At 38.4% G+C, this 12,450-nt stretch overlaps 1 protein-coding gene across 1 annotated transcript in view; it reads right to left on the reverse strand.

The window, feature by feature from the left end:
* galt (galactose-1-phosphate uridylyltransferase) overlaps window positions 1-12,450 on the reverse strand; it is a 38,029-nt gene that overhangs the window by 19,436 nt on the left and 6,143 nt on the right. Inside the window, exons 5-7 of the mRNA XM_023271024.3 lie at window positions 6,590-6,719; window positions 5,905-5,961; window positions 518-640 (exon numbers count right to left, since the gene is read on the reverse strand). Coding sequence (XP_023126792.1) covers window positions 518-640; window positions 5,905-5,961; window positions 6,590-6,719 — 310 coding nt within the window. The remainder of the gene's footprint in view (window positions 1-517; window positions 641-5,904; window positions 5,962-6,589; window positions 6,720-12,450) is intronic.

The following is a 12,450-nucleotide window of genomic DNA, read 5'->3' on the forward strand; positions in this document are numbered from 1 at the left end:
ATTGTAAAGTCATTTTGGATCCATTTCTAGTAATTTTTTTAACCCTTCTCAGCCATCCCAGACCACTAACTCATGCTGGACAGGGGTTTGAACAGTTGAGGATTTTTTGAGCAAGTTCTAGACAAATTTGTGTAATTTTTAGTCATTTTGCACATATTTTGAGTCATTTCTGACAAATTTTGACAACATTTAGAGAACATACTTATTTTATGTGTGTTATTTTGGATGTGTTTTTGTTGTTTTTAGTCATTTCTGGAACCCTTCTAAGCCCTCCTAGATGTTTAACTCATTTTGGACAGATTGTGAACAGGAAAAGAGGATTTTTTTTTGAGCAAGTTCTGGAAAAACTTCGATCACGACTGCGATTTGCAATTACCTCTATAACCTTGGATACTAGATTTATTGTACATCCTCTCATGATGCATGTTAGATAAGAGATATATTTGTCAAGTAACTGCCTAGTTTCTGAAGGTAATAATTGTGCCTTATTAGACCTTTTTATGTGTGCTTGCTGTACCTTTTTCTCGGCCTCTTGCTTGGCGTATTGCAGCAGCAGAGGCTCTCCATGTTTCTGGTGGTAGTCTCTCTGGCAGCGGTCTGACAGAGCTGGCTCATTAGGCAGGAAGCTGCTGGCCCACACCTACAACGTCACAGAAAGCAGGAGAAAGATGATGCCAGCAGTTAAAAAAAGACTCTAGAACAACCCTAAATGTGTGTGCATGTGTTTGTGCTAAAGTCCATTTAGAAAATTAATGGAATATGTCATGGACTGCATGTGATCCCCCCCCGGTTTCTGCCTCTCTCCCTCTGCTCGGCTTGGTGATCAGCGCAGAGGGAGAGCAGCTGTGACTATCCACACCTGTAAGTAATGACAATCACCACGGCTTTAAGAGTGAGGGATTGTACTGTTTGTGCAGTGGGAGTACTGTTGGTACGGAGGAGACCTACAGATAGAGGTCCTGGACCCCCACCTAAGTCCTGAATCAGCACTGGCCTCCAGACAGTGGACGTGCCCGTCCCCCCGCCCCCACAACATACTGTATATATTATGAAGAATACAACCAGGAACCATGAGTTTAATGTCAGTTCTGTCATAGTAACACCTATCTCTGGGATAATTAAGCAAATATATTCCCCTGTCTTGACTTCTTTCATGGTTTGAGATGTGGTGAGCTGGGTCACCGTATCTTTTGTTGACCACTATTTTTCTTCGATCACTTTGAGCATGACTTTGTGCACATCATCATGAGTTGATTATCTTTTTTCTTTCATTAAAAGGTTAAATATATTCTTTGTAAATCTCCCTGGATTCTTTTGTTTAGAGCGTCAGACAAACAGGCCCAGCCTCAGTCTCTCAGCGACTCTTGTTCATTGAAGTCGCCACAATCACAATTACAAAAAACCATGATTAAGAAATCAGATGTTCACAATGTTGAATCCAAAAATAAATAAACGACAGTTGTGAAGCTGTTTAGTTGATAAAAATAGCAGCTGATTCAGTCGTACTTAACATGCTGTTCAGATTCCCACACACAGAATTAAGTTGTTAATTGTGATAATGACATCCCTGAATCAACAGACACCTTTAAAGCGGCTGTTTTTGGAGCTAACTCAGACAAACATGTTGTTCAAACTTTGCTCTCATCAGCCACCAGCTGGCTTCATTCCCTTCCAGACTTTATTCGCTCTAAATAAGACGCCGGTATTAACTGTGAGCGGAGAAGTGAGCATCTCTGGAGAAAACAACGTCTGATGGCCCAGAACGGATGAGCTAGTGTCGGTCATTTCACTTCTGAGAAAGATTCATTTGCATCTCTCACCTGCACAAACTGCTCTACACTGACACTTCCAGTCTCCCTTTGGAACAGTTTTCATTCATACTGAATGTATTTCGACTGCCTCTCCGAAAGCTTTTTATGGATAACTGAGCATCACATCAGACATTTGCATTATCTGTCTTTGTACTTTATGATATTTTATTGGCTGTAAAAGCAACAGAGACAAATAACTCAACAACAGTGCTGCATGATAAATCACTATCTGACAGGTTTAAACTGAAGGGGGTTTGTTAAAAAAAAAGCATCCAGACTAAAAAAACACGAGTTTATGCAGGAAGAAAAACAGTGCAGGAGTATATATTCATGCTTTGACAAGAATATTGATTAGTTTTTGAAGAACTCGGCTGTGTTTCATATTTTAATGAATAGTTTTCTTTTTGGCCTATAGTTTGGTGTCTTTACAATATTTTTCTACATTGCAAAGGAGCTTTAATGTCTTTCATTGTGTCATTTTACTTAAGATAACCACCAAAACGTGTCATCAGAGTAGTTTGTCCAGAGTCATAATCAGAAGGTGTCCCTGCTGCTTGAAGCCACACTTGCAAATTGTTTTCTGATTAAACACAGTGCAGAAGTGACACCGTCATACCTTCCTGTTTGTTTTTCTCCCTTTACTACGGGGGAAATACATCGGGGAAATGCAAAAAAAAGACTCCCCTTGGTGATGAAGAGTTTTTGTATTTATTTTGAGGCAGTTTTTGAGTTTTACTGTCCATGCCTCTAGGATATGTGTCTTATTCTGTGAATTATGAACATTTTACACTTTAAAAACCCTGCACATTATCTATTTTTCTTCCTTAGTTTTCAATTTAGGTACAATCTGTGCAATAACAGTACTCTATCAGTGTTTCTGTTCATCAAAAAATCTGTGCAACAGCTCTGATTTGTCTAATAAAGTTATTTTTACAACTACTACTTTATTTTTAAGCTACATTTCTTAAATGTTTGCTGCTGTAACACTGCACATTCCCCCACTGTGGGATTAGTAAAGGCTTATCTTATCTTTCTTATCTTAAGATGTAATAAAGAAAATGCAGTAAAATAATATCTCTAAGCATCTTGCCTTGGTATTACTGTGACAGGAGTAGAAACCAGATTAGCTCGATGTTCACATTAATGGGTTTAGACTAAAGGCTGTAACCGTGTTTTCCCAAGCATGACCCTGGAAAGACTGAAAGAAACATGAATGGTTAATGTGTGAATTAAAAATGTAAATACTGTTCATCTCCTTGCCTCTGGGCATGTATAAATTATAGCTGGAGTGTCCATATTCAGGCCTGCAAACATCCTGGGTCTGCTCCTGACTCTTTACATACACTGTTGGTTCTCAGAGAGAGAGAAAAGTACAGAAAAATGCACAATATAATCGATTCCCACCAGACTTCTGTCAAGGTTTTCCTTTTCAGCCGCGATCACTTCACCATCAGTCCTTTAACTTCCAAGTGCTGCTCTTCATGCATGACACAAACACACCTGGAAGTGAATCTGAACTCAGAAACTATCTGCTCTTAAGAGGTGAATGTTTTCCAAATGCATTCTGAGCGCCTCGCAGACGTAATACTGTATGTATACTTTAGGCTACTTATGTAAAAGTAAAAAGACATTACTATTCCACAGGCATATGTTTTCCATCCTGCACTTACATAAAAATACATACAGCTCCGTTCCGGCGAGACCCAAGTTATCAAAAGCAACGCTGCCTCCAGAACACGATTAACATTCTCTCTTCGTTACTCTTCAAAGTTTTTAGATCTGTGCTTGGTAGGTTTTGGCCTGGAGGGGTTGCTGGGCTGTACACACAGATGAACGCACATTTTAACTACTCTGCTCTTAAACTTTGATGTCTTAAGAGAGGGGAAATCTGGACCGCGGGAAACAAACAAAGAAAGAAAATTGCAAAAACATCCATCAAAGCCTGGATGCAGGTGTCATTATGAATTCTTTTAGCAGACTACAAGACAGCAACATACAGATTTCTTCTTTTTCTTTTTTTTTTCTGGTTACACAAGTCTAAAGAATCTGACATCCCTTGAATACATACATTATATGGAAATGTATTCATCTAATACAATTAGAGCCTTCCTTTACAGTGATTATATCTTTATTACTTTATTTTCATGAGTCATAAACCACCTATGATGTTTTTCTGAGGCTACATGCTGCCATCTGTTGGTCATTTCTATACTGGAAGACTGAACAGCACAAATCCAAGCAGGTTCTTCTTTCTGCTCATCCTGTGGAGAGCAGTATATTTATTCTACTTTATGGATTTGAAATTTTATTCATCAACCAGCGGGGAGAAACTAAGCGAAGATGGTCTTCAGTGAGCTCCTCACTTCTGAAATTGTGAAGTTTTGATGAAGTCTGAACCCTGGACTGTTTTTTACTGGCTGCCATCAACATGTTTTTTGTCACCCAGTTTTCCTTTTAAGGCATTTTTTCGCCTGACATATCATTTTGACTGTTTAAAATTCAGCGTATCCCTCTGTCTACTCCAGCTAACCATCTCCCTCCTGTTTCTACTCTTTATCAGCATCACACTGAGAGGTGATGGTTTGAAACGCCTCTTCCTTCTCCAACTTGTTCGTCTTGCCTGAATCACCACGGAACACGAAAGCGCGAAGACGAGAAAACACTGGAGCTGTAATGCAGGCGTGACTACGCGTTAAAAAAAAGACACAATAAAGGAAAAATGACAGATACAGGTGTTGGCAGTTTCCAGATGCAGAGACAATTAACAGATTCTATGTTGAGACTCGTCCTGAGTGCTTTTTTAACACATTTCAACTTGATTTAAGGGCCGGCTGCAGACGTGCAAATTACAGCAGTGTGACAGATAATGCATGTGATAGAAGCATTTGTTAGTTCATGTTAATGCGGCGCCTTGAAAGCAGCTGATGGAAGAAGAAGTGGCTGTATGTTAAAATATGTGCATAATTCTGAACCTGTTCTCGCTTTGAGGACATTTCATTTATAAATGCCGTTGAAAGGACAGTTCTTCTGTGGTAATGTCAACTTGTAATCATGCAGCGGTAAAAGAAATATGCAGATGCTTTATGACAATGCAAAGATTCGCCACTAGGAGTAAAAATTCTGCATGAAAATTCGACTTAAACAAAAGTATATAAGTATTACCTGCAAAATGTAGTTAAATAAGTAAAGTAAAAGTACTAATTTAAAATATTATCTATGATATTATTAAGTCATTTATAATGAAGTGTACAATGCTGGAGGTGGAGCTGATTTAAAACACTGATAAGGTTGGAAGGTGATTAATAAAAGAGGAAAGACAAAAAAAACTAAGTTCTATAAAATGTTTAGTGGGAAAAATCACTATTTGGTGCAGCTTTTTACCAACTCATACTTCTGAAATATGATCACTGGTTTTTCTAAGACAACATAAGACAAAACGTTGGAGAACACCAGTTTAATCTCCAACGATGTGCCGTATTTCAAAAGCTTCTTACATTATCCATTATGTAAAAACTTCATCTTTAAAGTAGCTAAAGGTGTCAGATAAATGTAGAAAGAGCAACATTTTCCCTCTCAACTGTAGTGAAGTGGAAGTATAATTGAAATACTCAAGCAGACTACAAATACCTCAATTTGTACTTGTGGAAAGTTACATTGCACATACACTACCGTTCAAAAGTTTGGGGTCACTCAGGCAATTCTACGTTTTCCATTAAAACTCAGTTTTATCCATGTGCTAACATAACTGCACAAGGGTTTTCTAATCATCAATGAGCCTTTCAACACCATTAGCTAACACAATGTAGCATTAGAACACAGGAGTGATGGTTGCTGGAAATGTTCCTCTGTACCCCTATGGAGATATTCCATTAAAAATCAGCTGTTTCCAGCTACAATAGTCATTTACCACATTAACAATGTCTACACTGGATTTATCATTCATTTAATGGTATATTCATGAAAAAAAACTGCTTTTCTTCCATAAATAAGGACATTTCTAAATGACCCCAAACTTTTAAATGGTAGGGTACATGCAAGTCAAACTAATACCGCGTGTGTATGTGTGTGTGTGGAGTTTGTGTTCATTTCCTACCTGGCAGTGTGGATGTGGATTCGAGCAACCCATCACAGCCCCTTTATTCTCAAAGATCTAGAATTTAATAAAAAAGGGGAGAAGTTAACCTTAGTTAGCATCTATAAATACATTGATACTAATGCAGGAAACACACTAAAGAAAGGCAGAAGCACAGTGAGGAAGTCTGAGGAATATATTCTACACTGTGTTCGCTGATCTTTGATTATATTTAAATGGTTCCCAATCAGTTCAGTTTTTGACTCTTAAATAATTCATCAACAATAGTGCTGTGATTTTCTTATGACTGATTTGCTCAAACTGTGACTATATGTGGCATTTTCAACATTTTTAGCTACAAAAAAAGCTAGAACTCCTCTCAAATAAGCGCTAACATAAGTGTGTTCCAAGCTATAAAGAAACAAAAACATTTTCAGCTTGCAAAACAGGGAGAATTTAATTAGCAGCAGCATAAAGTTCTAACTTTCTGCTGCAGCTCCTTCAATCTATGAGGCTGCCCAGAAACATTATTAAAGTTTCAGCCAATCCGAGACGAGACACATTAAAATGAGAAATCCAGAGGGGTCAGAAGGTGACTCAGGAGAACAGGATGGAAAGTTTAGAAGCTACTTTTTTACAGTTGTCCAGCTCTGGGGGGAATGACATGAATAATGCGTGGATGTGATTAAAAGTGTGTGTCCTGTACCTGAACCCACGGATACGTAGAGCCCAGGTCCTCAACGAGTTCTGCCCACTTGTCAATCACCTTGACAACCTCTGGTGTTTTCATGAAGGGCAGCGTGATGTCAGACCAGGGATGGAAACACATCACCTTACTGTGAAAAGCACAAAGAAAGAGAAAAGAACAAACTTGTGAATTTACAGTCAGAAAAAGGTGGATTCTCAGAGATTTAATTGCTAGAATGATTAAAACAATACTTGAATATTGTCCAGTTTATGAGAAAAAATTGGGAAACTCTTGTTTTTGTTGTTCTTTGCTATGATGGTGAACCCTTATCATGCCATCCAGTGGACAACTTCTTTAAATTATACTTTACAAACGGGGTTAGCGATAAGTAAACAGTCATGGAATGAAGGTTTTTAAAAAAGTATTGCTGCAAATTGGTCCGATTTGGGTGGGATGATGTTTATTTGTGGAGTATAAACTACACTGAAATATACAGACGCACTGCTTACGTCTACAGGAAATTAAAATTGGATTTTTGGTACATCAGCACGCATCGTCAAATGATTCAATCCTCTATCAAGTGTGTCAGGTGCACACTAGCATTAGGCTCCTTTAGATCAACACTAATGGGGTCTAATGCTCTTTAACACATGGACTCCTGTGATAACTTCAAGCTTTATAATGGATCAGTGGATGCATGGATGGGTGAGCTCGGTTGATATATAACACAAGAGGTTTCTAGAAGAACAAAAAATAATATTTTCTGATTTTTTTTTCATGCAGATTTACTAACTTTTAATCTCAGACAATACTGTATGTTTTTTTCATAAATTTGTGAGTTTTTAGCATAAAATTCTGACTTTAATCAGTTTTTTTTCTCAGAGCAGGATCCCGTCTCGCCTGCTCTGTATTATTTTTTTTATAGTGTGCTTGTTACGGGGGGGTTGGAGAACCCAAGCGCAGGCACAGATATGACAGACAGGTGGCAACAGAAACAGGTCTTTATTTAAACAAAACTAACTAAACCAATACAGAAAAGGGAAAACAAACCAGGAGATAAACTAAACCAAATCTAAGACTAGAATGAACTACAAACAAGACTTACAAAAACCCACAGCTCAACTACAAAAACCAAACAGGGATTAACTAAACCAGACAACAAAACAACGTACTAAAAAAGAACAGGGGAAAGAGAACTAAAGGAAGCAAAGCAGGCAGGCTCAGGGAATCCAGGAGTTAGTGGGGGACAAAACTAGCAGACAGAAGGCTGGGAAATATCCATGAACAGGTTGGAGCAAAACAGAGTCCAAGTGGAGAAAAACCAGGATGGGGGAAAGCAGGAGAGTCCAAGGAGCTGAAGCAGACAATGGGTTCACAGGGCTTGGTATGGAGAACTAAATCCAAGGGGGGGAAACAGAGTCTGTGACGGAATGTGAGTCGATGACCCAGTGGGGAGTGAATGAAAGGACAGAGCTTAAATAGGTGGAGGTGAGGTGGAGAAAAGGTGAATGGAATGAACTAATTACTGCAGCTGATGTGCATTACAGCAATCAGCAAAGTGCAGGCAGGTGAGTGAGACAAGGAAGGCAGGCAGACAGACAGACGCAGAGTCCAACAGACGCAAACAGAAAGAGCCAGAGGGACAAGACAAGGAGAGAGAGACAACAGGGAGAGATAACAGACAGAGGGAGCCAGAGAGACAGATCAAAAGAGATAGACAGATACAGAGAGAACAGGAGGAAGAAGGAGAGACCAGGAGGGAGAATGAAGGAGAGAAACAGGAGCTGGAGCAGGGATCATGACAGTGCTGCTGTATTTGTTTAGTACAAGATTCAGAACAGATTATTTATTACAAGACTCTTACCTCTATACAGAGAGAGTTGAACTTTGTTGTGTCAGTCGGTACTAATGTCTTCTTTTTGTGAGTTCAAACGGTGGTTTTGAAACAGACGTGATTGTAACGGGTGTGTGTACGGGTGTGTGTGTGTGTGTGTGTGTGCGTGTGCGTGCGTGCGCGCCTCTGAAAATCTGCCTTCACACCCGATGTTATTATCCTGCGTTGTGTTCTTTTGTTTCTTGGTCGTGGCATAAATAAACAGACAGGCCTGTAGAATGCTGCTTAACAAACATTTATTCCCGTCTCTCTTTAACGTGAAAATGATGTATGTCAATCATGCGTCCATATTACCGCTCTCTCTCTTTAGCATGAAGATAACATCCATTAATCAAGCGTCCATACCGCTGCTCCGTCTTTCCTTTACGTGGAGACAATGTCCATTCATTTCGCGTCTATCTCCGACGTACAATGTCCATCCAGCTCATGTCCATCTTCACCACGAAGTTAATGTCCATCTTAACATGAAGAATCCATTCGGCCTGTCTGTTTACTCCCGCGTCGTTCCGACATATTCTGTTTACCTCCGGCGCATATATGTGACGTCATCCAAATGCGACCTCTTAAAGAGACAGTACTAATTCCAATAACAATGAAAAGTGAAATACATTTTAAACACAGAATAGGAAACATAAAACAATTATGTACATGAATTTTTGGAAGTTGGTGGACCTTCATATGTGAAAATATATCTGTTATTTCAACCTGGTTACATGATGCATTTAACAATACATTGATATCTCACCGTTTAGTAAACAGTTTCCAACATTTCTATCACCCGATTGATAAACCTTGTTCTGTTTCACACAGGCACAGATAAATGTTAACAACAACATGCTAGCGTGATGTTTAGCACATATGGTTACCATGGCAACCATCACAGCTTAGCGTCTTAGCATGCTATTAGAGGCAGTTTCATTAGTTTTGCAGATATTTGGTGATAAACCAGCATATTGGGGGGGGGGAAAGAAATTTTGACCAAGCATGATGAGCTTTTAAGCTACCTGGATAGTATGGTGTTTTTCTGTGTCACTGTTCACAGCATCTCTTCTTCAAATGTCTCCTTAATAATCGGTCAATTTAGTGCAATTTCAAGACAGAATAATCACAAGTGCTGCCATCGAGGCTCCAACTCTCCCGTATATCGTCGTCTTTTTATTTATTTGTTGACAGACTTTGAAGTAATTTCGTCCTTGACAGCACCATCTATGCAGGCATAAAGCTATATTCCTCCTAGTTTTTAGACTTTCAACATTTCTAGGTGTTTTTTTAGACAATTTTTTTCAAAAAAGTTCTAACTCTGTCATTTTGCTCTGTTTGGCTCGTAGTTTTTCTAAGTGTGTCTATTATTTATTATGGTGTTTTTGGCATTGTTCTGATGCAGATTAATAAGTCATAAATGTGTTGCTGCTGTCTTTGCTTTCATAAAAATAAGATCCTTGATCTGTTTGGAACTGGGCTGGGTGATTAAAGTTAAGTGATGATCTGGAAGATCTCTGTTTGTAGCTCTGGTTGAAGGAAAATAACGGCTCTGCACAGAGACCACCTGATGTCTAATTTGACTTCTTTTCCTTTGAATTTTCTTTTGTTGAAGCTCCTGTCAGTGGTGGAAAAACACAACAGCAAGCCTGACAATCTGCTCTTTTCAGATTGATTTTTTTCCTTCTATTTGTTGATGTCAATGCAGTAACATACAGGTCTGGATTACATTTATGGACACTGAGCTGAGTCAGGACTCACTGTACTCATTTATAAAGTTTAACAACCACAGATGGTAGTGAAGCTTAAAGTTTGGATTTAACCTACAGGCAAAGCAAAAATGGCACAATAATTAATATTAAAGCAGAATTTACAGGTAAAACAACTATTTTGCTTATTTCGGAAGGTAATACTACCAAACTTTAGCACAAAACCTTCTAAACTGAGTCGACTATGAGAACAGTTTTTGACAAAAGAACAGGATATTTTTAGATCCCAAAGGGCAGCAGAATAAGAGCAAAACTTTTCTACATTTACTCTAAAGATGACCACAGATAGACATGATTGAGACACTTCCTGGATCCGGTTTGAAGCTACAACATCAGGTTTACATAAAATTCAATTCAGTTTTATTTATATAGCGCCAATTACAATTCAGATTGTCTCAAGACACTTTACAGAACCCATATGCCTGACCAAGCCCTAAGAAAAAAGCAGCGTTTTAATTCTGACATCCATCATATCTGAGGATTTTGTGAAGAAAATATGAGATTGACAGCTAAAACAATGAGGGCTCAGGGTGTAATTACATTTAAACCACATTATTCAGAGATGAGTGTGTGGTTAGTGTGGGTTTAAGAAAACACTCCGTCCATCTGTATGTTTGCTCTCAGGCTCTACCTACAGCACCGAGGGAAACCAGCCTGACTGTCAGAGTCAGAATAATGAAATATATATCAACACTGGGGCTCTTCTCAGACGCCAGCTGCTAGTCCACGATCAATAATTGAACATGACTTTGGTGTTTATGCTTTGAGCAAAACTGAATGGTCGTAGTTATGAATTGTTCATGAGTGGACTATTACAGGAGCTGGAAGGTGTGTGTGTGTGTGTGTGTGTGTGTGTGTGTGTGTGTGTGTGTGTGTGTGTCTGTGTGTGTGTGTGTTTTTTAGGCCTCCAGCCAAACTTGACAAGCAAACAGAACCAATCACAAATGCAACTACTGTAACAATAAAGTACGTTTGTGTTTGGGGCAATTTGAAGGCTCTGTTTTCAGAAAAACTGCTTTCACCTGCCTTTTAAATCCTCTGTTGACGTTTTAAACACTATTTTACGTGATCTACCCCTTCTACTGCTACGGTTTAATGGTTCCATCTGTTTATCTCGAGGTATTTAACTTCTAATGTCTGACTGGCTGCATTCCGATGAGCATCTGTTGACATTACTGCCATAAATTTAACTGCAAAGCCAAACACCATGGCGCCACTTAGGGGACATTCTGGTGTCATGCCAAATGGGAAAGGAGAGCACAATAACTTTGTGGAGGTCATCTGTCGGACGTGCAGCAAAAAGGTGGTGTTGGAAAGCACTAAAACCACTAACAGAGGCATGAAATGAACAGAAAAAAGACAATTCTGTGGTTAATCTCTAGTTTTTACATGCCGGTCACTCATGACTGTGCCAGAGCTACACACTGAAGCTGGTGTTTGGATGATCTGATGGCTGCAGACTCAAGGACAGAGATCTTTGTTATTAGTTTTATCAATATGGGTTGAATAATGTCTCACAGAACACTGAAATTTAATTGAGTGTTCTGAAGAGGACTGTACTCGTGTATTTCTGAAAATATACGCTTTTAGGGAATTATATAAGAGCTCTCTCACTTAGAAAATAGATGTAAAATTGGGTAGATTTTTTACAGATATTGATTTTCAGAGAAATTTACTTGGCAGAAGTTAAGTTTGAATGGGTAGAAATCCCACAAGCACAGTTTAAAACCAAATAAAAACTAGTAATTTGGCTTCAAATTGCAAGAATCTTTTGTATATTCAAAAAAAAAGGAAATATTTGTGAATTTACAATACATTTTGCAAACAGACTTCTCAAAAATCCTACTTTCTTTAACCCTCCTGTTGTCCTCATTTACGGGCACCAAAAAATATTGTTTCCTTGTCTGAAAAAACTCCAAGAATGCAGCAAAAAATTCCCCAAATTTCTGAAAATCTGCAAATCCTTCAGGAAGAAAATTCCAATAATTCCTTAAAAGTTTCCCTTCAAAGTTTTATTCTTAAAAAATGCCCCAAATTTGGCAAGAAAATTTTTCAAAAAATATTCCAAAAAAGTCCTAAAAATATCTAAAGTGATTCCATATATATCAGTAAAACTTTTAAAATTTTCTTTAAGAAAATTCCCAAAACAATCAACCATAATCCAGCAAAATTCTTTGGATTTTGGTTGATTTTTTTGTGAATGTTCTTAAGAAACATTTTTAACTTTCTTTTTTTCC

The sequence above is a fragment of the Amphiprion ocellaris genome, chromosome 17, assembly GCF_022539595.1.
Source record: "Amphiprion ocellaris isolate individual 3 ecotype Okinawa chromosome 17, ASM2253959v1, whole genome shotgun sequence".
Classification (NCBI taxonomy): Eukaryota; Metazoa; Chordata; class Actinopteri; family Pomacentridae; genus Amphiprion; species Amphiprion ocellaris.